General features: G+C 55.7%; 1 protein-coding gene across 1 annotated transcript in view; it reads left to right on the forward strand.

The window, feature by feature from the left end:
- OBSCN (obscurin, cytoskeletal calmodulin and titin-interacting RhoGEF) overlaps positions 1–26,016 on the forward strand; it is a 176,668-nt gene that overhangs the window by 85,293 nt on the left and 65,359 nt on the right. The window contains 26 exon segments of the mRNA XM_073801960.1: positions 48–320; positions 1,040–1,306; positions 1,515–1,781; positions 3,331–3,603; positions 4,034–4,300; positions 5,267–5,533; positions 5,646–5,909; positions 6,233–6,496; positions 8,908–9,171; positions 10,281–10,544; positions 13,776–14,039; positions 14,353–14,616; positions 14,939–15,202; positions 15,758–16,021; positions 16,341–16,604; positions 16,928–17,191; positions 17,511–17,774; positions 18,097–18,360; positions 18,916–19,179; positions 19,499–19,762; positions 20,471–20,737; positions 20,951–21,217; positions 21,320–21,592; positions 22,214–22,486; positions 22,808–23,004; positions 23,176–23,251. Of these exon segments, the coding sequence (XP_073658061.1) occupies positions 48–320; positions 1,040–1,306; positions 1,515–1,781; positions 3,331–3,603; positions 4,034–4,300; positions 5,267–5,533; positions 5,646–5,909; positions 6,233–6,496; positions 8,908–9,171; positions 10,281–10,544; positions 13,776–14,039; positions 14,353–14,616; positions 14,939–15,202; positions 15,758–16,021; positions 16,341–16,604; positions 16,928–17,191; positions 17,511–17,774; positions 18,097–18,360; positions 18,916–19,179; positions 19,499–19,762; positions 20,471–20,737; positions 20,951–21,217; positions 21,320–21,592; positions 22,214–22,486; positions 22,808–23,004; positions 23,176–23,251 (6,663 nt within the window).

Here is a 26,016-nt window from a genome sequence, read left to right on the forward strand (position 1 = left end):
CTTCCGTGGGCCTGGCTGGCGTGACAGCTGTCTCCTCTGGCCCACAGACCTGCACGTGGGCATCACCAAGAGGCTGAAGACAGTGGAGGTGACGGAGGGCGAGAGCTGCAGCTTTGAGTGCGTCCTGTCCCATGAGAACACTAGCGATGTTGCTGTGTGGATGGTTGGTGGGAAAACGGTGGGCAGCTCTGGCCGCTTCCGGGCCACACGCCAGGGCCGCAAGTATACACTGGCCGTCCGAGATGCTCTGCTAAGTGACGCCGGGGAGGTGGTCTTCTCTGTGCGGGGCCTCACCTCCAAGGCCTCGCTCATCATCAGAGGTGGGTGATGGCGGCAGTGGGAACCGACTGGCCGGGGCAGGTTGGGGGTCTGTCTCTAGGGGCTGGTTTGGGAGCTGCTGAGCCTGGGCCCTCCCCAGGCAGCCTGGAGCAGGGGCCTTGGGCTTGGAAGCTGGAAGGGGGTGCCTCTGGGGACTGTCTCCCCAGCCCCTGGTTGGCACCTGAAGGCATCTGTCAGAGTACTGGGGGCTTCTGGTCATCCAGGGGGCTTCCTTTCTAGGATGAGGTTCTGGAGCCTTGGGGCAGAAGCAGGGTTTCTGATCTTCAGTCCGTGATTCGACTGCTGTGGTAGCTCCCAGGGTGCATGACTCGTGAAGCCAGTGAAGTTGCCATTGGAGTTTCTGAGCTCCTACTTCCAGCATGAGTACTTGGCGCCAGTGGGTAAAGCTCAGCCCGTAGTCAGCGCTGGCCCATGGCCGTGCTTTGAGTCACAGGACTCTGAACAGTGCTGAGAACATAAGATTCTGTGGTCTAATCTTTCTCCCTCCCGGGGTCCTTCCCTGGTATTCCAGGGCTCTGAGGCCCCTGGGTCTGAGGTTCCAGAGTTGGAAGTTTTAGAGCTGTAGATTCTGTGGTCCCAACCTTCAGAGCCTGAAGGTTCCTGAATGCCTGCCTTGCCCTCACCCCAGGCATGGCTAGGGCTGTGGCCGTGGGTAGAGCTGTGGCCATGCTTCTTGGGCCACCATCTCTGTTCTTTTCAGAGAGGTCAGTTGACATTACGAAGCCACTGGAAGACCAGCGGGCCATGCTGGGTGAGGATGTGGTGCTGAGGTGTGAGCTGTCACGGGAGGGGACCCCAGTGCGCTGGCTGAAGGATGGGAAAGCCATTCGTAAGAGTCGGAAGTATGAGCTTCTCATCGAAGGCACTCGAGCCATGCTGGTCATCCATGCAGCCTCACTCAAAGATTCTGGCGAGTACACGTGTGAGACGGAGTCTTCCAAAAGCACAGCCAGCCTCCGAGTGGAAGGTAACCCCCATGAGAGACCCTGGGACAGCCCCTGTGGCTTCTCTTTCCAGGCAGGAATGGAGGGGCGCCCAGCAGGGAAGGGGCTTGCTCAGGTCCCTGAGGTTCTGTGGGTGGGCCAGGAGAACCACCTGTGATGGGAGTGATTTCCTGTCCTGAGGGCCTACATGGGGTCTGCACAGGCCTCTCCCTCCCATCCATTCTCCCACAGAAAAGCCAAACCGGTTCACGGAGGAGCTGGCTGACCTGCAGGTAGAGGAGAAGGGCACAGCTGTGTTTGCCTGCAAGACGGAGCGCCCCGCGGCCTCAGTGACCTGGCGCAAGGGCCTCACAGAGCTGCAAACCTCGGAGAAGCATGCTCCCAGCCAGGAGGGCCTGGCCTTGAGGCTCACCATCAGCGCCCTGGAGAAGGCGGACAGTGACACTTACACCTGTGACATTGGCCAGGCCCAGTCCCAGGCTCGGCTCCTGGTGAAAGGTTAGGCCCGGTCACCGTGCTGTTGCTCTCATTTGCACACTACATTTCAAGGCCCATGGTGTGCTCAGGTGTAAGCTTTGTTTCAAGTAGACTTGGAGATGGGAAGAGATCAGAACTCTGCCTGGCCCTAGACAAACCCAGCCTTGGTTTCCCCATCTCCAAGGGGAGTTGTCCTGGGTGGTCTTGTCTCTGGCCCTTCCAGCTGGGCCTTGTGTAAATGAGTCAGCAGCCCTCGTTTATTTGTGCCTCCATTTGCTGGATGAATGTTTCTGGGACCCTTCCAGCGTGTGCCCCTGCATGAGCTCTGCATGTACTTACATGCAGATGTACCACCTCTGCTCCTGTGGAAGGAGACTTGCTCGGGGAAATTTTCAGGTTGGAGCAGCAGTTTTCACCTGGCAGGCAGGGTGAGGGTTATCACTCTCCCACTTCGCAGATAGGGAGACTGGGCCTCTACTCGGGGTTGTTGGCTGGTTCAGGGTTGTAGGACAAGTAGGCATCAGGGCAGGGTTGAGCCCAGCCCTCCAGATCCCAGGGCCGGTGTCCAGGGTGAAGTCAGGTGGAGGTCCTTCCTGGGGGTCTCTCCACAGAAAAAAAACCCAAAAGAATAACAAAGAAGCCTCACTCTTGATTTTTTTCTCTTTTTCAGTGAAATACAGTGAATCCACTGAGCTCAGTGAAAACATTTTGTTAGTGCAGTAGAAGCACCGCTATCTAATGAAGTATTGGGTTGGCCAAAAAGTTCGTTCAGGTTTTTCCGTAAGATGCTACGAAAAACCCAAACGAACTTTTCGGCCAACCCAGTAGATGTTCATACTTTAAAAAAGTCAGGGTGTCCCATGATAACAACATATGGTCTTTAAAAACATTTAAAACACACAGACTTGTACCAGTCTAATAGTGTCAGCCAGAGCCTTTTCTTTGTGTATCAGTTCACGAATCAGAATTCCGTATCTCTTTTTGCGTACATCGCCCTCCTGATGTGCTATCTATGCTTTCTGGTGTGCAATAGCTTCAAGACACCTGTGAATGCAGAAGGAATCTGGCGGCCAATCTATCTCTATATTTATAACTTCTTCCTAAGGTTTCACCATACCTAAGACAACAGCAAAACATTTTTTTTCTAGCGATTCACGTTGTCAGTCCTCCAATGCATTTGATTTAAATGTTATCGTAGCCATGCATCTTTTTTCACACTCGGTTCTTCTGTTAATACAAAATTTAATTGCGTTAAGTGATTTCTGTGACAGGCATAACTGGCCTAGACAGGTTAGGGAGCACAGCTTAATGGAGGGGCCTTACCGTGGGTCACCTTGTGTGCTCTGCAGAAGGACCCCAGAGGTGGATTGGGGCTCACTGATGGATCTAAAACAAATACTTTTGGACAGTTCAGCTCGGACCCACTTACTGTTTTATGTTTTGTCATTCGGAGCCCGTTACAGTCATTTGCTCGATCTCTGTCGTGAGCCCACCCCAGGTCTTGGGAGCACCCTGTTTCCCTTGGCAGCTGGCCAGAGGGTCACTGACATGCCCGTTTGTGTCCCTGCAGGCCAGAAAGTGCTCATCACGGAGGACCTGAAGGACTTGGAGGTGCAGGAGGGCTCCTCGGCCACCTTCTGCTGCCGTATCTCCCCTGCCGACTACAAGCCCGTCCACTGGTTCTTGGACAAAACCCCACTGTCTGCCAGCAAATTCAGTGAGATCAAGGTCCAGCCAGGTGGCTACCATGTGCTCACCCTGCGGCAGCTGGCCCTCAAGGACTCAGGCACCATCCATTTTGAGGCAGGCGACCAGCGGACCTCAGCTGCCTTGCAGGTCATAGGTAGGCTGCATGTGCCCAGTGCCGTCGTGGGGGCCAGTCTGTGTGACTAAGCATGCAACCTCAAGACAGTGGCTTGGCCACACGCTGGGTGAGGCCCTGGGGCTTACAGAGAAGGCACCATGGACTTCCCATGGGCTGGGGCCTTGGATCCCAGGGAGCGGGGCTTGGGAGGCTGAGTGGCGCTATTTCAAGATGCATTGTTGCACATGGTATGCAGAGGTGAGCTCAAGGTCAGTGTAGAGGCTGGGCCCACCCCTCTGGTATGTGGAGCCACACAGAGCCTGTCCTGTTCCCCCAGCAGCCCTGTCTGCAGCCCAGACTGAGGGGGACAGGTGGGCACTGACCAGGAGTGTTGCCTGGTCTGCAGTGAGACCTGGGGCTTTTCCTGCAGGAGCCCACAAGTGTCATATGCATCCCTCTCTGTCTTCAGAGAAGCCAGGTGTTTTCTCCCGGGAGCTCACAGATGCCACAGTCATGGAGGGGGAAGATCTGACCCTGGTCTGTGAGACTGCTGCTTTAGACAACCCTGTGTGCTGGACCAAGGACGGGAAGGCCCTGCGGCCGTCGGCCCGGTGCCGTCTGAGCTATGAGGGCCGCCGAGCCCAACTGGTCATCACTGACACCACCCTTCAGGACGGTGGGCGCTACAAGTGTGAGGCTGGCGGTGCCTGGAGCAGCTCCGTTGTCAGGGTCCATGGTGAGCCCCTGGAGGGGGGTGCTGGGCAGCCTCCAGCCGCACTCTGGGCACCCCTGTTTCTTGTCTTGCTAAGGGCAAGGGGGACTCCAGGACTCTATCTGACCCTGTCTATCTCTGCCTTCTATGTGTGTGTGTGTGTGGGGGGGGTGCTGTTCTGAGGCTCCTTCTGTCCACCTGTATCTTTCCAGCAGTTCACCCATCTCGCTCTGCTCCCTACTGCCCATCTCTGGGTCTCTGATTGTCCTGATAGCATCCCTCACCCTCTCTTGGTCTTCTGACCAGCAATCTCTTTTTTACTTCATTCCCAACTTTGTTTTGTGTTCTGACGTCACCGTGTCTCCCTTCTCCTGGCTTGGCTCATCTCCATCTGTCTCAGTCAGCTCGGGTTCCGGGTAACAAATACCACAGACTGAGTAGCATAAAAAAAACGTGTCTCCCGGTTTATTGTCTCCCAGTTCTGGAGACTAGAAGTCTGAGATCAAGGTGTTGGCAGGCCTGGCTTCTCCTGAGGCCTTTCTCCTTGGCGTATAGATAGCTGTCTTCTCCCTGTGTCTTCACAGTCATCCCTCTGTGTGTGTCTGTGTCCTAATCTTTTCTTGTAAGGACACCAATACTGTGGGATTAAGACCCACCCTAGTGATGTAATTTTACCTCAGTCTTCTCTTTAAAGACCCCCATCTCCAAATACGGCCCCATTCTGGGTCCTGAGGGTTAGGGCTCCAACAGATGAATTTGGGGGACACAATGTAGCCCATAACACTCCACCCTTCTCTGTTTCCTGCTGTTTGACTCACCCTTCTGGAGAGGCAGAGGTCTTGAGGTCACCGTCACTAGCCCCCAGTGTAGACAGTGAGGTGGGCCTGCCTGCACCCTGCAGCTGCTGCTCTCAGCCATGCTTGACCACAGGGGAGACCCCTGTAGGAGGCAGCGGGGTGAGGGCTGAGCTGAGCTCATGCCTGTCCACAGCTCAGCCAGTGCGGTTTGAAGAGGGGCTGAAGGACATGGAGGTACTGGAGGGTGGTGCTGCCACCCTACACTGCATGCTGTCATCAGTGGCCATGCCCGTGGAGTGGCGTCGTGGAGATGAGGTTGTGCAGCCTGGAGGCAAGTACAGCCTGCGGCAGGAGGGTACCATGCTGGAACTGCTCATCCGGGACCTGCGGCCTCAGGACAGCGGGCAGTACTCCTGCTGCTTCAGGGACCAGATAACATCGGCCAGGCTCACCGTACAGGGTAAGTATACTTACTCACTCTGCCCATGTGACCCTATGTGGTTCCATACAGCCCCTTTCATCCTTTGTGGGGGGATGAAGATGATGTCTGTGTCCATCGGACCTTGTTGCAGCCCTACCTGCTGAGTTCATAGGAAGACTGAGAAGCAAGGAGGCCACGGAAGGGACCACGGCCATGCTGCACTGTGAGCTGAGCAAGGCAGCCCCTGTGGAGTGGAGGAAGGGACCTGAGACCCTCAGAGCTGGAGACAGAGTGAGCCTGAAGCAGGATGGAGCCGTGTGTGAGCTGGAGATCCGTGGCCTGACCGTGGAGGATGCTGGGGAGTACTCGTGTGTGTGCGGGCAGGAGAAGACATCAGCCACGCTCACCGTCAGGGGTAAAGACCACATGTGACCACGTGGACTGGCATTTGGTGGCTGCCCATCACCTCTCTGCTCTCAGTTTCCTTTTCTACTGTTGTGTCTCACTATCCTTTTCCTTCCATAATTCTTTCATTGTCCCTGTCATGTTCCCTGTCTGCTGTGTGGCACATGTACAGGTTGGACCTTTAAATGTCACAGTCCGCCGTGTGTACTGGGCACACCCATCAGGTGGTCCATGTCCAGTTAGGTTTTGTATCTTCTATGAGCTATCCACGTCCTGTTTCTTCTGCGTGTTCAGAGAACGTGATAGTGTTTGTGTGTTTCTGACCATCTCCAGGCCTGCCTGCCAAGTTCACAAAGGGTCTGAGGAAGGAAGAGGCCATGGAAGGGGCCACGGCCATGCTGCGCTGTGAGCTGAGCAAGGCAGCCCCTGTGGAGTGGAGGAAGGGGCCCGAGACCCTCAGAGCTGGAGACAGAGTGAGCCTGAGGCAGGACGGAGCCGTGTGTGAGCTGGAGATCCGTGACCTGGTTGTGGCAGATGCCGGGGAGTACTTGTGCGTGTGCGGGCAGGAGAGAACAGCGGCCAGGCTGACTGTCAGGGGTAAAGACTGTGTGTGACCACGTGGAGCAGTGGCTTCGTGTCTGAGGGCTTGATCACGTCCTTGAGCTCTGCCCTGTCTGTGTACAGTCTTTCGCTTCTGTGTGCATCTCCTGCATTCCTGCAGCACGAGTCTCCCAGCACCTGCTTCTGTGAGGCTCGTCTCAGATAAAGAGCAGAGAATATGGTCCTCCCTGCTCTCAGGGGCTCATGCCTGAGGGAGAGAAGGAGGGCACCCACACAGTACAAGAGTGGAAGTATGGTCCTCTTGAGGGGGCATGCCAAGAGAGAAGCTAGGAAGTCGATCAAAGCGTGGCCCTCGAGGGTGGGATGTCAAACGGGGTGTCAAGAGGTGGAAGCTGGGACATGCATGCTGGGCCATGGGAGAGCCATGATGGGAGGTCCTAGGTTCTGTTGTCCAGCTCCTGGTGGTTAGGAGAGGTGAGGCTGGGTGTAGGGATAGGGTGGAGGTGAAGTGGGTATGGACAGTGCTTGACTGTGGAAGGAGAGGAAGGAGGGGCAGGAAGAGCTGCACAGAGGTACAGAGCCAGAGTCAGGAAGGGCAGGTGGACACCCGTGCTGGCGTTGGGGTCCCTGTCTGGCATCTGTGGCAGGTAAGCTGGCTCTAGGCAACTGCCACAGAATGGGGTCCATCAGGCGTGGCGTGGTGACCTGTGGCTGGGACACGGGATGAGAGGTCACAGTTTGAGGGTGGGGCACAGTCAGCTAGAGCAGGAGGGCTGGCCCATGTGTTTAGGGGCCAGTAGAGCCACTTCCTTTGTGGGGTGGAAGACGGCCAGCTGGGTGGATATCCTTGAAGCGGGGTAGTGGGAGTCCCCTTGCATCAGAGCAGCCCACTGTGGGCATTTTGCCTGGTGTCCCCTCGGGGCCCCCCTTCCAACGGGTGCTTGTGTGGCCAGCATGGTGTCTGTGGCCCATTCCTTGTCTGCAAGCTCCAGAGTCCATCAGTCTATGTGTCCGTCTGACCTTCCCCAGGCCTGACCAGCCAATTCAAAAAAGTTATGAAGCGTGAGCAGGCTATGGGAGGAGCCATGTCCACATTCGTGCTGTGTTGTGAGCTGAGCAAGGCAGCCCCATGCAGTGGTGGAAGGGGCCTGAGACCCTCAGAGATGAGGACTCAGGACGGGGCTTTGCTGTGGTGTGGCTCGGTCAGCTCCCTGTGCTGGGGGTCCAGGTCCTCAGGGGCCTGCCCTAGTGAGGGCCTAGGCACTTCCTGTGGGGGTAGCAGATGGGACAGAGGATGAGGCCACCCACCATGTCCTAAGAGGGTCCTGTGAGCAACATTGATGAAGGGGCCCGGGGGCATCTCAGCGCAGAAGGAAGGACAGCTCTGTAGGTGCACAGGGGCCTCACATCCTGGGCCCTGTTGGACCATGCTCACAAGACAAGGTGGACCCTGAAGAGGGTTCTGGAGGCTGGGCAGGGCCGTCATGTGCACAGATACGCAAATCTTTGGGGAGAGGCCAGGCCACCATGCCACCTTGAACTTCATGAATGGAGTGCAGCGTCTCCAGCGCAGAGACACTGGGCACTCACGCTGTTCAGACCCACCAGGAGACCACAGGGGATGTGGGCCTGGAGGCCTATCTCACAGTCAAGAGCAGCTTGCACTGCACGAGGCACCACCAGTGGCCAAGGAGCGGAGGACCCAAGTTGACCAGCTGCAAGCAGCCCAAGAGAGCTGCTTTTAAGAGTATGCAGGTCCCAAGGACACCTACTCCAGGACGACAGGCCAGGAGGAGGGTGGCTTCGGCTTCCCTTATAGCTGTGGTGTTCCTAGCTCTGTCAGTCCTGTTCAGGCCCAGTCATGCCGGGGCTCTGGCCCCAGCAGCAGCAGGAGTTGACAAGGCGGGAGTGCTGGTGCAAACTCGTGGGAAAGTTTAGGTAGCTCTCTTTGTGTCTCCGTCCCCAGGTATATCCCTCAAGATCATAAAATTGCTAAGAAATGAGGCCTGGAGGGGGCCACAGCCATGGTGTGGTGTAAGCTGGGCAGCCTGGCATGTAGAGTGGGGGAAGGGGTCTGGGCCCTTGAATCTGGCATCAGATACACTCTGAGGCAGGATGGGCCATGGAAGATGCTGAGAGGACATCCCTTCTGATTACTGTCCCTTTCCATCCATCCTGTGGGCACTGTGGCCATTTCTATGTGTCTGTCCATGTCATGAGGTCCTCACTGAGGATTCCATTTCCTTGCTGGTTTGTATCTAGATGGGCTCAGCCTAGTCTGTCCTCTGCGCCCATGCACTGCCACCTACCCATGTGTCTGTGGGTCCAAGCTTTTATTCCTTATTTGCTCCAAAGTGTGAGTGTTTTATTGTCAAGTGTCCACATCCTGATCTCCCGAAAGTCTCCAGAGAGTCTGATGTTTTCTGTGTCACTCTGACCCTGCCCAGCCCTGCCCACCAAATTCACAAAGGGTCTGAGGAAGGAGGAGGCCACAGAAGGGACCACGGCCACACTGCGCTGCGAGCTGAGCAAGACGGCCCCCGTGGAGTGGAGGAAGGGGCCCGAGATCCTCAGAGCCGGGGACAGAGTGAGCCTGAAGCAGGACGGGGCCGTGTGTGAGCTGGAGATCCGTGGCCTGGCTGTGGCGGACACTGGGGAGTACTCGTGTGTGTGCGGGCAGGAGAGGACCTCAGCCACGCTCACTGTCAGGGGTAAAGACCACGTGAGGCCAAATGGACTTGTTTCCATGTCACCACCTCCCCTGTTGGATCCTGTGGCTTTCTGTATCTTTTCAACTGGATTCCCCCAGCTGTCTCATGGCTCCTGTTTCCCTGTCCAGTAGATGTCATGTCCAGTGCTTTGTGTTCTCTGTTCCCTCTGGGGCATTTGCCTCCATCACCATCTGTGCATTTGTCCACTTGTTCGTACTGTGCTCTTTTGCAGTTTGTGTGGTTTTTGTGGTGTCCTGGACACAGAGTCCCCTGAGAGAGTCTGATGTTCTCAGTGACTTCTTAGCTTTCCTCAGCCCTGCCTGCCAAGTTCACAAAGGGTCTGAGGAATGAAGAGGCCACAGAAGGGACCATGGACATATTGTGCCGTGAGCTGAGCAAGATGGCCCCTGTGGATTGGAGGAAGGGCCCCGAGACCCTCTGAGATGGAAATAGAGGGAGCCTGAGGCAGGGTGGGGCTGTGTGGGAGCTGGAGATCATGGCCTGGCTATGATGGATGCTGGGGAGTACTTGTGTGTATGCGGGCAGGAGAGGACCTTGGCCATGCCCACTGTCAGGGGTAAAGACCACGTGTGATCAAGCAGAGCCATATTTTGGTGTTCAGTTATTGACTTCATTGCATCCATCTGCATTCATTCCACGTTCTCTCCCTGTCTCGGTGCCACCTTTTTTCCATAAGGCAGTGGAATCCCTTCCACCTTCCTGGGCTGTTGTATGAACCAGAAGAAACCAGCAATTAAGCCACTTCCCACCCCTCGTGTCACCACTGGTACTGTCCTGTTGTCCTGTTGGAGTCTGTGTCTTTTCCTCCATCCTGTCACATTCTGCCCCCAAACTTCTCCAGAGATTCCGATGGTCTCCATGTCATTCTGACCCTTCTCAGCCCTGCCTGCTAGGTTAATACAAAGTATTAGGCCTGAGGAGTCCACAGAAGGGGCTGGGCTGAGGGAAGCCACCAACCACAGTGTGTCCTCGGCACACCCAGCACATGGCCCATGTGTGCTTGGGTTTTGTGCTTCCTCTGTGTTGTTCACATCCTGCCTTTTGTGTGTGCTCACAGAGTGTGATTGTGTGTGTGTCTTTCTGACCAGCCCTGCCTGCCAAGTTCACAAAGGGTCTGAAGAATGAAGAAGCCATGGAAGGGGCTACAGCCACCCTGCGCTGTGAGCTGAGCAAGGCGGCCCCTGTGGAGTGGAGGAAGGGGCCCGAGACCCTCAAACCTGGGGACAGAGTGAGCCTGAAGCAGGATGGGGCCAAGTGTGAGCTGCAGATACATGGCCTGGTTGTGGCAGACTCCGGGGAGTACTCGTGTGTGTGCGGGCAGGAGAGGACTTCTGCCACACTGGCCATCAGGGGTAAAGACTGCATGTGACCACCTGAATGACTTCTCTCTGCCACCTGTTCTGTGCTCTCCCAACGTCACTGTCGTCTTAGGGTTACAGTCACCGTCTGTCTGATCCATCTCACAAAACGCACTGGCCAGCCCTGTCTAGACCTTGCGGGTACAGACCCAAGGGGCAGGTGGTGTGAGGACACCCCCAGGGAGGCATCATGGTCCAGGAGAGCTGCTCTGGGCCACTGGCACGTGGCTGGGGCTGTGGGTATGCATGGGGTCTCGACCTCAGGTGTGGAGTGGAGTCATTCATGTTAGTGACGGATGTGCACAGAAAGACTGAGGTGCAGCATTGAGGGGCTCAGGGAGCAGGTGGCCAGACAGGCCAGGCCCTCCTGTGTGTGGTAACAGCATTTGATTGACCTTGGTGATTGTGTGGAGGCTCTGAAGAGCTCTGTCTCAGAAAGCTTGGGCTGTATAACAAATACCACATATAGGTGACTTAACAGCACACATTTATTGTTTCACAGTCCTGGAGGCTGGAAGTCCAAGACCAAGGTATCTGCAGGGTTGGTTTCTTTTGAGGCTTCTCTGCTTGGCTTGTAGACAGCTGTATTCTCCCTTTGTCCTCACCTGGGCATCCCCTGTGTGTTCCTGTGTTCTAATCTCCTCTTCTTATAAGGACACTTATAAGTCAGATTGAATTAGTACCCCCCCCCCCCCCGCCCATGACCCCATTCTATCCTTAATTACCTCTAAAAAGACCTTATTTCCAAATAAATTCACATTCTGAGTTCTTGGGGGTTAAGGCTTCAACATATGAATTTGAGGGGAGACATGATTCAGTCCATAATACTCTGTCATCTTGTCCCCCAAAATGCATGTTCTTTTCACATGCAGAGTACATTTACCTCATCCCCCAAACCCAAAAGTTTTAACCCATTCCAGTGTCAAGCTAAGTCAAAAATCTAATCTAAATCTCATCTAAATCAAGTATGTGTGAGACTAGAGTTACGATTCATCCTGAGGCAAAATTCCTCTCCAGCTGTGAACCTGTGAAATCAGACAAGTTATACGTTTCCAAAACACTTCAGTGGAACAGGCATGGGATAGATATTCCCATTGCAAAAGAGAGAAATAGGAAAGAAGAAAGAGGCCACTGGTTTCACAGAAACCCAGCATCTAGTAGGACAGATTCTGTTAGATTTTAAGGCTGGAGAATGATCCTCTGGCTCAATGCTCTGTCTCTGGACCCACCAGAGTGGTGACCTCACCCCCTTGGCCCTGGACAGAGGTGGCGTGGCCCTCTGGGACCATGGATGCAGTGGCATCCCTGCTGACCTCTGAATTGCCATTGGGGTTATTCTTCCCAACTTTGAAGGATAGCACATGTTCCCAGCCGGATAGCTGTATTGACCCATCCTATAGAAATCCCAGCTTCCATCATTTTGTCCCTTCCGTGTCTGATTTAAGTCATGGCTGGCAGGGTTTCTGCTGATATAAGATTCTCAAAAGCCTTGTTGATCTTCTTTACAATTCACAGGAGTCCAAGCTTTCAGACAAGAGCCTTCCACACAGCCTTCCTGGATAATTCCATCTCTAGTCCTGACTTTGCTGAGGTGGCTGATTGGATCCAGGACTCACACTCATAATCTCTTTACTGAATGATTTTCCAGCCACACCCTTGGTATTCTCTCTAGAACAGGCATTCTCATTTTTTTGCAATTTCAGTGGGCTGGAAAATTTCTAAATCCTCAACTTTTGGTTTCCGTTTGCTTAAATACTTCCTTCTTTGACATAACTCAGTTTTCTCTCACATTTTACCATAAGCAACAAGGAGCAATCAGTCTGCGTCTTCAATGCTTGGCTTACGAGTCGCCTCAGCTAAATATCCAAGTTCACTTGTAAGTTCTACCTTCCACAAAACTCTGGGACACGTTTCAGCCAAATTCTTTGCTGCTTATTAAAGGATTGCCTTTCTTCCAGTTTCCAATAACACATTTCTCATTTCCATCTGAGGCCTCACCAGAAGCACCTTTAGCATTAATATTTCTACCCATAATCTCTTCAAGGCAATCTAGATTTATCTAACATGCACTCAGAACTCTTCCAGTTGCGACCCATCACCCAGTTCCAAGGCTACTTCCATAATTTTAGGTATTTGTTACAGTAGCGACCCACTCCTGGTACCAAAATCTGAATGGCTTAACAACATAACAGTGGCTTTAAACATCAGAAAATTTTTTCCTCCCAGTCCTAGGAGTTGGAAGTCTGAGATCAAGGTGTGGGCAAGGCTGGTTTCCCTCGAGACCTCTCTCCTTGGCTTGTAGACGGCCATCTTCTCTCCATGTCCTCACATGGTCATCCCTCTGTGTGTGTATCTGTGTCCTAATATCCTCTCCTTACAAGAACACCAGTCATGTTGGGTTAGGTTCCACCTCAGTGACTTCCTTTTTCCTCAGTCACCTCTTTAAAGACCACATCCCCCAATACATCTACATTCTGTGGCCCTGGGGGTTAGGGCTCCAACATATGATTTCTGAGGGACACGATTCACCCCACAACAGGTTGTAACCAGGGTGGGCTCTGGTCAGCTATAACTTGTGAAGCTCACACTCTTCCTGGAGTTGGGATGGAGGAGAAGACTGCAGGTTGGAGGGCTTGGGGCATGGTTAGAAGGCCACAGCTAGAATCCATTAGGGTCTAGGAGACCTGAGCTAGGAGAGTGCAAGTCCAGTGGGGTAAGGAAAGGAATGTGCGAAGTGGATGAGGTGGGGCCTGGTGTGGGCAGGGAAGGCATGCAGTGAGCCCAGATGTGGGCAGTGCTTGGATTGACACTCTACCTGGGGTGGGGAGCACAACTGAGGGATGTCAGTGGGGCACTTGATGTCATGACTGGAAGATGCCTTCTGGGGGTTCTCCCAGGAGAGATGTACATTGCATTGTTGCATGTATGAGCTGGAGGAGCCTGGTTCGTACTCTGGGTGCAGACGAGGTCAGCGCTTAGACAGTATGAATGGGTATAGGTAGGACAGATGCGCTCTGAGAAGACAAGAGGCCTGGATGGAACCATTCCCCTGCCACCCTGCACCTCACTGGGAAAGATGCAAGATGATCACACTGTCATATATGCATTGGTCTGTCTCTTCACATGTCCTCCACATTGCTGCTTCTGTTCTCATCCTGAATGTTCCGGTCATACGCCCAGTCCTTTTGAGGGGTTGATGGTTTCTGTCCATCTAACCCTCTGCAGCCCTACCTGCTCGGTTCATCCAAGATCTGAAAACCAAGGAGGCCACAGAAGGGGCCACTGCCATACTGCACTGTGAGCTGAGCAAGGAAGCCCCGGTGGAGTGGAGGAAGGGGCCCAAGGCCCTCAGAGCTGGGGACAGAGTGAGGCTGAGGCAGGACGGAGCCATGTGTGAGATGGAGATCTGTGGCCTGGTTGTGGCAGATGCTGGGGAGTACTCATGCGTGTGTGGGCAGGAGAAAACCTCAGCCATGCTCACCGTCAGGGGTAAAGACCCGTGTGGCCAAGCAGAGCTGTCTTTTGGTGTCCAATTATTGACTTCCTGGTTTCCCCCTGCACTCATCCCATCCACCCTCCTTGTCTCAGTGTCACCCTCTTCCTATAACTCCATGGAATTCCTTCCTCCTTCCTGGGCTGTTGTATGAACCATGAGAAACCAGCTCTGAGCTACTTCCTACCCCTCGTGTCACTGCAGGTTCTGTCCTGCTGTCCTGTTGGAGTCTGTTTTTTCCTCTGTCCTGTCATGTCTCCAAAGTTCTCCTGAGACTCTGATGTTCTGTGTTCATCTGACCCTGCCCAGCCCTACCTGCTGAGTTCATAGGAAGACTGAGAAGCAAGGAGGCCACAGAAGGGACCACGGCCACGCTGCACTGTGAGCTGAGCAAGGAAGCTGCTGTGGAGTGGAAGAAGGGACCTGAGACCCTCAGAGCTGGAGACAGAGTGAGCCTGAGGCAGGATGGAGCCATGTGTGAGCTGGAGATCCGTGGTCTGACCGTGGAGGATGCTGGGGAGTACTCATGTGTGTGCGGGCAGGAGAGGACATCAGCCACACTCACCGTCAGGGGTAAAGACCACATGTGACCACGTGGACTGGCATTTGGTGGCTGCCCATCACCTCTCTGCTCTCAGTTTCCCTTTCTACTATTGTGTCTCACTATCCTTTTCCTTCCATAATTCTTTCATTGTCCCTGTCATGGTCCCTGTCTGCTGTGTGGCACATGTACAGGTTGGACCTTTAAGAGTCATAGTCCACCGTGTGTACTGGGTACACCCATCAGGTGGTCAATGTCCAGTTGGGTTTTGTGTCCTGTATGTACTGTGCATGTCCTGATTCTTCTGTGTGTTCAAAGAGGGTGATAGTGTTTGTGTTTTCTGACCATCTCCAGGCCTGCCTGCCAAGTTCACAAAGGGTATGAAGAAGGAAGAGGCCATGGAAGGGGCCACAGCCACGCTGTGCTGTGAGCTGAGCAAGGCAGCCCCTGTGGAGTGGAGGAAGGGTCCCGAGACCCTCAGAGCCAGGGACAGAGTGAGCCTGAGGCAGGACGGGGCCGTGTGTGAGCTGGAGATCCGTGACCTAGTTGTGGCAGATGCCGGGGAGTACTCGTGTGTGTGTGGTCAGGAGAAAACCTCATCCACACTCACTGTCAGGGGTAAAGACCCATGTGGCCAAGCAGAGCTGTGTTTTGTTGTCCAATTATTGACTTCATGGCATCACCCTGCACTTATCCTCCCTACCTTCCTTGTTTCAGTGCCACCCTCTTCCCATAACTCCACGGAATTCCTTCCTCCTTCTGGGCTGTTGTGTGAACCACGAGCAACCAGCATCTGAGCTACTTTCCACCCCTCATGTCACTGCACGTTCTGTCCTGTTTCCTGTTAGTGTCTGTGTCTTTTACTCCATCCAGGCATGTGCTGTTCCCCAGTAATCTCCGGAGAATCTGATGTTCCCCACACCGTCCAACCCTCTCTAGCCCTGCCCAGCAGATTCGTACAAACATGTGGGCTGAGGAGTCTGCGGAAGGTGTCACAGCCACACATTGAACGGACTGGGCCGAGGGAAGCCCCAGTCCACAGCGTGTGCTTGGCACACCCAGCACATTGCCCGTGTCCAGTTGTGTTTTGTGTCTTCTCTGTGATGTCCACGTCCTGTCTAATCTGTGCCTTTAGAGAGTGTTATAGTGTTTGTGTCTTTCTGACTTTCCCAGCCCTTCCCACCAAGTTCACAAAGGGTCTGAGGAAGGAGGGGGCCATAGAAGGGGCCACGGCCACACTGCACTGCGAGCTGAGCAAGGCAGCCCCTGTGGAGTGGAGGAAGGGGCCTGAGACCCTCAGAGCTGGAGACAGAGTGAGCCTGAGGCAGGATGGAGCCGTGTGTGAGCTGGAGATCTGTGGCCTGACCGTGGAGGATGCTGGGGAGTACTCGTGTGTGTGCGGGCAGGAGAAGACATCAGCCACGCTCACCGTCAGGGGTAAAGACCACATGTGACCACGTGGACTGGCATTTGGTGGCTGCCCATCACCTCTCTGCTCTCAGTTTCCTTTTCTACCCAGCTATCTCACTATCCTTTTCCTTCCATAATTCTTTTATTGTCCCTGTCGTGGTCCTTGTCTGTTGTGTGGCACATGTACAGGTTGGACCTGTAAAAGTCACAGTCCACAGTGTCTACTGGGCATACCCATCAGGTGGTCAGTGTCCAGTTGGGTTTTGTGTCCCCTATGTACTGTGCACGTCCTAGTTCTTCTGTGTGTTCAGAGAGTGTGATAGTGTTTGTTTCTGACCATCTCCAGGCCTGCCTGCCAAGTTCACAAAGGGTCTGAGGAAGGAAGAGGCCATGGAAGGGGCCATGGTCATGCTGCACTGTGAACTGAGTAAGACAGCCCCCGTGGAATGGAGGAAGGGTCCCGAGACCCTCAGAGCCGGGGACAGAGTGAGCCTGAGGCAGGATGGAGCCGTGTGTGAGCTGGAGATCCATGGCCTGACTGTGGAGGATGCTGGGGAGTACTCGTGTGTGTGCGGGCAGGAGAAGACATCAGCCACGCTCACCGTCAGGGGTAAAGACCACATGTGACCACGTGGACTGGCATTTGGTGGCTGCCCATCACCTCTCTGCTCTCAGTTTCCTTTTCTACCCAGCTATCTCACTATCCTTTTCCTTCCATAATTCTTTCATTGTCCCTGTCATGTTCCCTGTCTGCTGTGTGGCACATGTACAGGTTGGACCTTTAAATGTCACAGTCCACAGTGTGTACTGGGCACACCCAGCAGGTGGTCCATGTCCAGTTAGGTTTTGTATCTTCTATGAACTATCCACGTCCTGTTTCTTCTGCGTGTTCAGAGAGCGTGATAGTGTTTGTGTGTTTCTGACCATCTCCAGGCCTGCCTGCCAAGTTCACAAAGGGTCTGAGGAAGGAAGAGGCCATGGAAGGGGCCACGGCCATGCTGCGCTGTGAGCTGAGCAAGGCAGCCCCTGTGGAGTGGAGGAAGGGGCCCGAGACCCTCAGAGCTGGAGACAGAGTGAGCCTGAGGCAGGATGGGGCCGTGTGTGAGCTGGAGATCCATGGCCTGGTTGTGGCAGATGCCGGGGAGTACTCATGCGTGTGTGGTCAGGAAAAAACCTCAGCCACGCTCACTATCAGGGGTAAAGACCCATGTGGCCCAACAGAGCTGTGTTTTGTTGTCCAATTATTGACTTCATGGCATCCCCCTGTACTCATCCCACCTACCCTCCTCACCTCAGTGCCACCCTCTTTCCATAACTCCACGGAATTCCTTCCCCCTCCCGGGCTGTTGTGTGAACCACGAGAAACCAGCATCTAAACTACTTTCTACCCCTTGTGTCACTGCAGGTTCTGTCCTATTATCCTGTAGGAGTATGTGTCTTTTCCTCTGTCCTGTCATGTGCTGCCTTTGAAGTTCTCCCATGACTCTGATGTCTGTGTCTGTCTGATCGTCCTCAGCTCTACCTACTGAGTTCATAAGAAGATTGAGTAGCAAGGAGGCCACAGAAGGCACCACGGCCACGCTGCACTGTGAGCTGAGCAAGGAAGCTGCTGTGGAGTGGAAGAAGGGACCTGAGACCCTCAGAGCTGGAGACAGAGTGAGCCTGAGGCAGGATGGAGCCGTGTGTGAGCTGGAGATCCGTGGCCTGACCGTGGAGGATGCTGGGGAGTACTCGTGTGTGTGCGGGCAGGAGAAGACATCAGCCACGCTCACCGTCAGGGGTAAAGACCACATGTGACCACGTGGACTGGCATTTGGTGGCTGCCCATCACCTCTCTGCTCTCAGTTTCCTTTTCTACCCAGCTATCTCACTATCCTTTTCCTTCCATAATTCTTTTATTGTCCCTGTCATGGTCCCTGTCTGTTGTGTGGCACATGTACAGGTTGGACCTTTAAGAGTCATAGTCCACCGTGTGTACTGGGTACACCCATCAGGTGGTCAATGTCCAGTTGGGTTTTGTGTCCTGTATGTACTGTGCATGTCCTGATTCTTCTGTGTGTTCAAAGAAGGTGATAGTGTTTGTGTTTTCTGACCATCTCCAGGCCTGCCTGCCAAGTTCACAAAGGGTATGAAGAAGGAAGAGGCCATGGAAGGGGCCACAGCCACGCTGCGCTGTGAGCTGAGCAAGGCAGCCCCTGTGGAGTGGAGGAAGGGTCCCGAGACCCTCAGAGCCAGGGACAGAGTGAGCCTGAGGCAGGACGGGGCCGTGTGTGAGCTGGAGATCCGTGACCTAGTTGTGGCAGATGCCGGGGAGTACTCGTGTGTGTGTGGTCAGGAGAAAACCTCATCCACACTCACTGTCAGGGGTAAAGACCCATGTGGCCAAGCAGAGCTGTGTTTTGTTGTCCAATTATTGACTTCATGGCATCACCCTGCACTTATCCTCCCTACCTTCCTTGTTTCAGTGCCACCCTCTTCCCATAACTCCACGGAATTCCTTCCTCCTTCTGGGCTGTTGTGTGAACCACGAGCAACCAGCATCTGAGCTACTTTCCACCCCTCATGTCACTGCACGTTCTGTCCTGTTTCCTGTTAGTGTCTGTGTCTTTTACTCCATCCAGGCATGTGCTGTTCCCCAGTAATCTCCGGAGAATCTGATGTTCCCCACACCGTCCAACCCTCTCTAGCCCTGCCCAGCAGATTCGTACAAACATGTGGGCTGAGGAGTCTGCGGAAGGTGTCACAGCCACACATTGAACGGACTGGGCCGAGGGAAGCCCCAGTCCACAGCGTGTGCTTGGCACACCCAGCACATTGCCCGTGTCCAGTTGTGTTTTGTGTCTTCTCTGTGATGTCCACGTCCTGTCTAATCTGTGCCTTTAGAGAGTGTTATAGTGTTTGTGTCTTTCTGACTTTCCCAGCCCTTCCCACCAAGTTCACAAAGGGTCTGAGGAAGGAGGGGGCCATAGAAGGGGCCACGGCCACACTGCACTGCGAGCTGAGCAAGGCAGCCCCTGTGGAGTGGAGGAAGGGGCCTGAGACCCTCAGAGCTGGAGACAGAGTGAGCCTGAGGCAGGATGGAGCCGTGTGTGAGCTGGAGATCCGTGGCCTGACCGTGGAGGATGCTGGGGAGTACTCGTGTGTGTGCGGGCAGGAGAGGACATCAGCCACGCTCACCGTCAGGGGTAAAGACCACATGTGACCACGTGGACTGGCATTTGGTGGCTGCCCATCACCTCTCTGCTCTCAGTTTCCTTTTCTACCCAGCTATCTCACTATCCTTTTCCTTCCATAATTCTTTTATTGTCCCTGTCATGGTCCCTGTCTGTTGTGTGGCACATGTACAGGTTGGACCTTTAAAAGTCACAGTCCACAGTGTGTACTGGGCACACCCATCAGGTGGTCAGTGTCCAGTTGGGTTTTGTGTCCCCTATGTACTGTGCACGTCCTAGTTCTTCTGTGTGTTCAGAGAGCGTGATAGTGTTTGTTTCTGACCATCTCCAGGCCTTCCTGCCAAGTTCACAAAGGGTCTGAGGAAGGAAGAGGCCATGGAAGGGGCCATGGTCATGCTGCACTGTGAACTGAGCAAGGCAGCCCCCGTGGAGTGGAGGAAGGGGCCCGAGACCCTCAGAGCCGGGGACAGAGTGAGCCTGAGGCAGGACGGGGCCGTATGTGAGCTGGAGATTCATGGCCTGGTTATGGCGGACGCCGGGGAGTACTCTTGTGTGTGCGGGCAGGAGAGGACCTCTGCCACGCTGACCATTAGGGGTAAAGATGGCCCTGTGGACTTACTTGGGAGCCTGTACTTGTGCCCTTGTCCCTTGTGCCCACACTGGCCCCCCATGAGTGCTTGCCTCCTCTGTGCCATGTGCAGTTTCTTTATGTCACCCTTGTACTCCCCCGTTAGAGCTGTGTTCAGTGTCCTTGTGTCTGCGTACTGATCTCCAGCCAAATGACCTCACGTGGCTTACGCTTGCCGTAGGGAAAGAACTCCCACCTTATTCCCCTCCCTCCACCCGTCATAATGCAGTCAACTCTCTCCTTATACCCCAAAGCCTCTAGTCAGGATCTGACAGTCATGGCCCCGCCCTAGGGGTCCAAGGAGATCCCCCTGCCCCCACCTTGATGACCTGGAGGGATACAGGCCTGTCTGTGGGCTTCCTGGGTGGAGATCAGCATGAGAATAGCCTGGGTCAGATCCAGAGCTCCTCTCATAGCCCCCAGTTCAGTCCCTCCTTCCCCTTAGAGTGGACCCAGGCCCATGACTCCACTTCTACCCACAGCCTTCAGGAGCCGGTGGCATTGGGTGCTTTGGGCAGGTTGGGCAGCTGGGGTGAAGCCACAGGCCACAACTGGCCTAGGCCCTGGGTGGGTCGGACTGGGTTTTGGGGTGCCAGTCTCCTGGCTGGGTGTCTGGGCACCAGCCTCGGGGCTGACCTTCTCTCTCCCCTCCACCCACTGACCCCCACCCCACAGCCCCACAGGTGGTGTTCAGGAAGCCACTGCAGAGCCTGCAGGCTGAGGAGGGCACCTCAGCCAGCCTGCGGTGTGAGCTGTCTGAGCCTAGCGCCGCTGTGGTCTGGAGTAAGGGTGGCCTGGAGCTGCAGGTTGACGAGCGCTGGGAGCCACAGCAGCGGGGCCACGTGGCGGAGCTGGTGTTTCGGGACTTGCGCCGGGAGGACACTGGAGAATACACCTGCACCTGCGGCTCCCAGGCCTCCAGCGCCACCCTCACCGTCACAGGTGGGCCCCGAGGCTGGCCCCACGTACTGTGGGAGATTGTCAGGGCCGCACCTCCACCCTGGAGGTGACATGGGCTCACGCGTGCAACACGGGGCAGACCTGGCCTGAAGCTCTTTCCCCCGCTACCCCTCCGCCTTAGCTGCACGCCTTTGGGCCCCGCTGCCCTCATAGCTGCTCCTGCACCTGCCCTCATATTCTCCCTCACCCCTGTAGTTGCACCCGTGAGGTTCCTTCGGGAGCTGCAGGCCCAGGAGGTAGACGAGGGTGCAACGGCACACCTGCGCTGTGAACTGAGCCGGGCAGGTGCCAGCGTGGAGTGGCGCAAGGGCTACCTGCAGCTCTTGCCCTGTGCCAAGTACCAGATGGTGCTGGAGGGCACAGCCGCTGAGCTGCTGGTGCACGGTGCTGAGCAGGAGGATGCTGGCCCCTACACCTGCGACACAGGCCACGCACAGAGCACTGCCAGCCTCTCTGTCCGCGGTGAGCTTCCCAGGGCCCCTGGCCTCCCCCGGCCCCTCAGCCCCCATGGAGCTGGCAGGCGCCTTGAGTAGCAGCCCTAAGAGCCCCTCCCTGACCCCCCAGCCCCTAGGCCCACGTTTAAGACGGAGCTGCAGAGTGCAGAGCAGGAGGCGGGTGGTGTGGCCCGGCTGTGCTGCCAGCTGAATGACTCAGAGCCGGGGGCCCCCGTGCTGTGGCTCAAGGAGGGTGTGGAACTGCAAGGGAGTCCCAAGTATGAGATGCGACGCAAGGGGGCCACGTGTGAGCTGCTGATCCACGGACTTGAGGCCAAGGACACGGGCGAGTACACCTGCATGGTGGGCAGCCAGAAAACCCTGGCCTCCCTCACAGTCAAAGGTGAGCCCTCCCTGCCACACCCACTCCCCACATAGCTGCCTTGGGAGCACACCTGGCCCACCACGGTACCCCCTCTTGTCGGGTGCTGTTCTGGGGTGGCTGTAAGACCCCTGGGGTTACAAGCTTTCTCTGCACCACTCTGGAGCTGGCGCCCCTAGAAAAGAGCGTCGACGGTGAGGAAACCGTAGCCCTAAACACTGCCCTGCCTCCCGCCCCTGCCAGCAGGTGGGGCAGCCTGGCCTGGGCCACCCTCTGTGAGCTCCTGCCTGTCTGTCCTGAAGGTCTTGCCTCCCTGGTGTCCCAGCCAGGGCAGGGCTGGCCACAGGTGGGGGAAGGAACGAAAGCAGCCCACCACCCCACAGTCCCTTGCCCGCTTCCTCCAGACAGAGGTGCCCCCAGCCCAAGCTCTGTCCCCAGTAGCTCAGTGTCGTGGTAGGGAGCTGTGTTGTGAGCCAGCTGGGTGATGAATCTCACGTGGGGCAGATAGAGGCTGTGTGGCAGGAGAAGAGCACGAGAGTGCCTGGGAGGGCTTCCTGGAGGTGAGTTGGGGCGGGGGGGCACGGGAGCTTGGCCCAGGTGCTCTGACCTGGCTGGTAAAGGCCCCCTTTGCCCACACTCCAGAGCCCGAGGTGACCATTGTGCGGGGCCTGGTTGACACCGAGGTGCAGGCCGACGGGGAAGCAGAGTTCAGCTGTGAAGTGTCGCGGGCTGGGTTCGTGGATGTGGAGTGGCGCCTCCAGGGCCTGCCACTGCAGAGCAGTGAGGTGACAGAAGTGGCCGTGCGGGGGGGCCGCACCCACACACTGCGGCTGAAGAGCGTGACTCCTGAGGATGCGGGCACTGTCTCCTTCCGCGTGGGCCTCCACACGTCCTCTGCCCAGCTCACCGTCACAGGTAGCAGGAGCTGGGCCTCACTGCTCACTGCGCTTGGGGCCAGAACATCCAGGTCCTCCTTGGGCCAGGCCCTGTCAAGGGAGAGTGATAGATGACAAGGTTTCCTGCCTTGGAGGGTGGGGAACTGGTGGTGAATGAGTGATTCTGGGGTGACCCAAGATGTTGGGATAGAGTGGTGCCCAGTGTGCTTGTCTTCGGGGATTGGGGCAGGGGTGCTGGGGGCAGACCCTGGGGACTGGGAGGTGCTCCTGATGGTGGGGGAGGGGCATCCCAGACACGGAGGCTGATGCCATGCCTCTACCCCACCCCCAACCCATGCAGCCCCTGAGGTGACCATCCTGGAGTCCCTGCAGGATGTGCAGCTCAGCGAGGGCCAGGACGCCCACTTCCAGTGCCGACTGTCAAGGGCCTTGGGCCAGGAGGCCCACTGGGCCCTGGGAGGGGTGCCCCTGCAGGCCAACGAGATGAACGACATCACGGTGGAGCATGGCACACTCCACTTGCTCACCCTGCACAAGGTGGTGTTCCCCAGACCTGCCTGTGCCCCGCAATGCATCCAGGGGCCTTCCCATCCGCCAGGGGTGGGAGAGGGAAGGTTTCAACTCCAGTGGAAATGGGCTGGGGACTTGCAAAGTAGAGGTGGTTGAAATGGCACTGCTGGGCTGATGCCCCCATCTCTGCTTCCACAGGTGACCCCTGAAGATGCCGGAACCATCAGTTTCCAAGTGGGCTCATGTCGCTCAGAGGCCCAGCTGAAGGTCACAGGTGGGCAGCCCCCTCCTACACCCAGCCTTCCTGCTTGTAGGTGTCCATGTTTCCCTACTCAAGGAACCGTTGGCAGGTGGTAAGGCCAGAAACCTGAGCCTTCCAGCAGTGATCTTGCTGTGGGGTGACAGTTTTCCACTCTTGACCACTAAAGCCACTGGAGGTGGGCTAGTGAAGATAAGCCTGAGAAATTCTGGTGTATGTTGGGTCCTTGTGTGGGATCAGTGCTGTGTGTAGGAGGGGAGATGGGGAGTCTGACTGCTGGGGACCTGGGCACTGAGATGGAGGCAGGGCCTTCTGGACTTGTACCCTCCATATAGCTACTCCTTGTGATGCAGGTTTGTGTGCTCTTGTCCACATTTACACACACCTGCATACCTGACAGGCTCCCAGATGTTGATACAATAGCACACCTGTGACACGTGAGTGGTTTGGGGCATAGTGTACCTGAGCCCAGACAAGCGAATAGGATTTAAGGACCTTCAACTTGTTATACCTTGTCCCCAGAGTTAGTCATCTCTGGATACCTGGCCATGAGAGACCCTCCCTTGCTGTCCTACTCCTGGTTCTCATACTGGTCCTGTCCATCTACCATCCACTGGCCATCAACCCATCCACCATTTACCCATCCATCTATGCATGCATGCATCCATCCACCCCTCTATTCCATCCATCCTTCGATCCATCCGTCCATCCATTTATTCAGCATCCATCCATTCATCCACCATCCATCGTCCATCTATCCATCCACCCACTATTATCTACCATCAATACATTTATCCATCCACCATCTATCCATCATTAATTCATCCGTCTATCCATCCATGGAGCCACCATCTCCCCATGCATCTAGCATCTACCCATCTGTCCACCATCTATTCACCATCAATCATCCATCCATCCACCATCCATCCATCTAACCATCATTCTACTACCATCCATCCCTATGTCCATCCATTCATCCATCTGTCCACCATCCACCTATCCATCCGTTTATCCATCTACCATTCAGCCATCCAGCCAGCCATCATTTATCCATTATCTGTCCATCCATCCACCATCCATTCACCCATCTATCCACTCACCCATCCATCCACTCATCCATCCACTGTCTGTCCATCATATATTTACTATCTACCTCGAGAGGGGCCATTTGCAGCTCTCCCCTCAGTGAGTCCCCAGTCTGCTGGGGGAGTTGTACATGGAGACAGTGTGTCCTGAGTCCCAGGTGTCCCCACCTCGAGTCTTCATGTGGCCTGTGGGGCTGGGAAAGTCTCCAGAGTGCAGTGCCCTCAAGTTGAGTGATGGGAAGGGGCAGTATCCTGTGTGTCCTGAGCAGAGTCAGGCCAGGAGGGGCCTCATGTATTCATCAGAGTGGGTGTCTGTGAGAGGCAGCATGGAGCTCGGTTGGGTCTTGCAGATCCCACTGAGGGAAGTGCCTTGGCCCCTCTCAACCCGGTGTCCCCAGCTGGGGCAAACTGGCTCATGTACAGACAGCAGGTATGGCTTCAGGCAGAGAGCCATGAGCATGAGCTTGTGCAGATGGGTGGTTGGTGGGATACAGGGAAGCTTGGGAACTGTGCTGAAGATGGGAATGGGGAGCTGGTGGAGAAGGTTGGGGATACAGTTAGATGTGCGCTCTTGGGAGAACATGGAGGGGCTGGTGTGGGCCTGGGACTAGAGAGTTGATTGTGCATGCCTAGGAGGGACGTGGAGGGCTTCTGAGGGAGAGCCTGGCTGGGGTGGGTGTGCAGGCATCTGGGAAACCCCCTGGGCTCACGCCCTGCTGTGTGACAGGTCAGGGGGAAATTGCCATTTTGCATTAGGGCCCCAGACTCTTAGGGCCAAAGGGACCTTAGGGGACATCTGGACAAATGGCCCTCTGGGGATGGGAGAAGCATCTGCTTCCATACTCCCAGGAAGGAAGGCTCACTTCCTGAGCAGACCCCCTCCATCTCAGAGAGGTGAACCCCATGACCTCTCTATCCCACACCGAACCCCATAAAGATGGCAGCCATGGGACTTGGGGCTTGTCAATTCTGCCTTCTGAAAAGGGTGAGATGCAGGTAATTGGTCTCCTTTGATGAAACCGAACATGTTCTGAAGGGGGCTATGAGGTGCAGGGGGCCTGAGCTGGCTTTCCACAGGCTATGGGTGGTCTTCATGTCTCATTCTGTGAGCAAGGTGTGCCAGCTGGCCTGGGTAGATTTCTAGACCCCAGCCCCAGGCTGCCTTCAGCATGGTGGACCTCAGGGTGGCCCCACAGACCCAGGGTACCCCCAGCTCCCCTCCTTTCACCCTCTTGCACAGAGGCAGCACCGTGCCTGGTACGTGGCTTACAGAACGTGGACGTCTTTGCGGGGGAGGTGGCCACGTTCTCCTGTGAGGTGTCCCGTGCAGGTGGGCCGGAGGCCCACTGGTGGCTGGATGGGACCCTGCTGCAGGACGGCCCCCAGAGTGCCATCTCCGTGCGTGATGGGACCTTCCATTCTCTCACGCTCTCAGGCCTGGGGGTCGCTGACTCAGGCACCATCACCTTCCGTGCAGGGCCCTTGGTCTCCAGGGCCAAGTTGTTGGTCAAAGGTACCAGCCGATGGAACCCTGCCCTATGCTGGAGCTTCTGCCCCTGCTGCCCCTGCACGCTTCCTGCGGGCTCCCAGGGTGGGAATTCAGGGACTGGCCTCCAGCACGCAGACTGGCCATCTCTCCGTGTGTACCATGAGTGCGCACTGTGGGCAGGCTGCAGTCCCACCTGGGGGATGAGA

The sequence above is a fragment of the Tursiops truncatus genome, chromosome 3, assembly GCF_011762595.2.
Source record: "Tursiops truncatus isolate mTurTru1 chromosome 3, mTurTru1.mat.Y, whole genome shotgun sequence".
Classification (NCBI taxonomy): Eukaryota; Metazoa; Chordata; class Mammalia; order Artiodactyla; family Delphinidae; genus Tursiops; species Tursiops truncatus.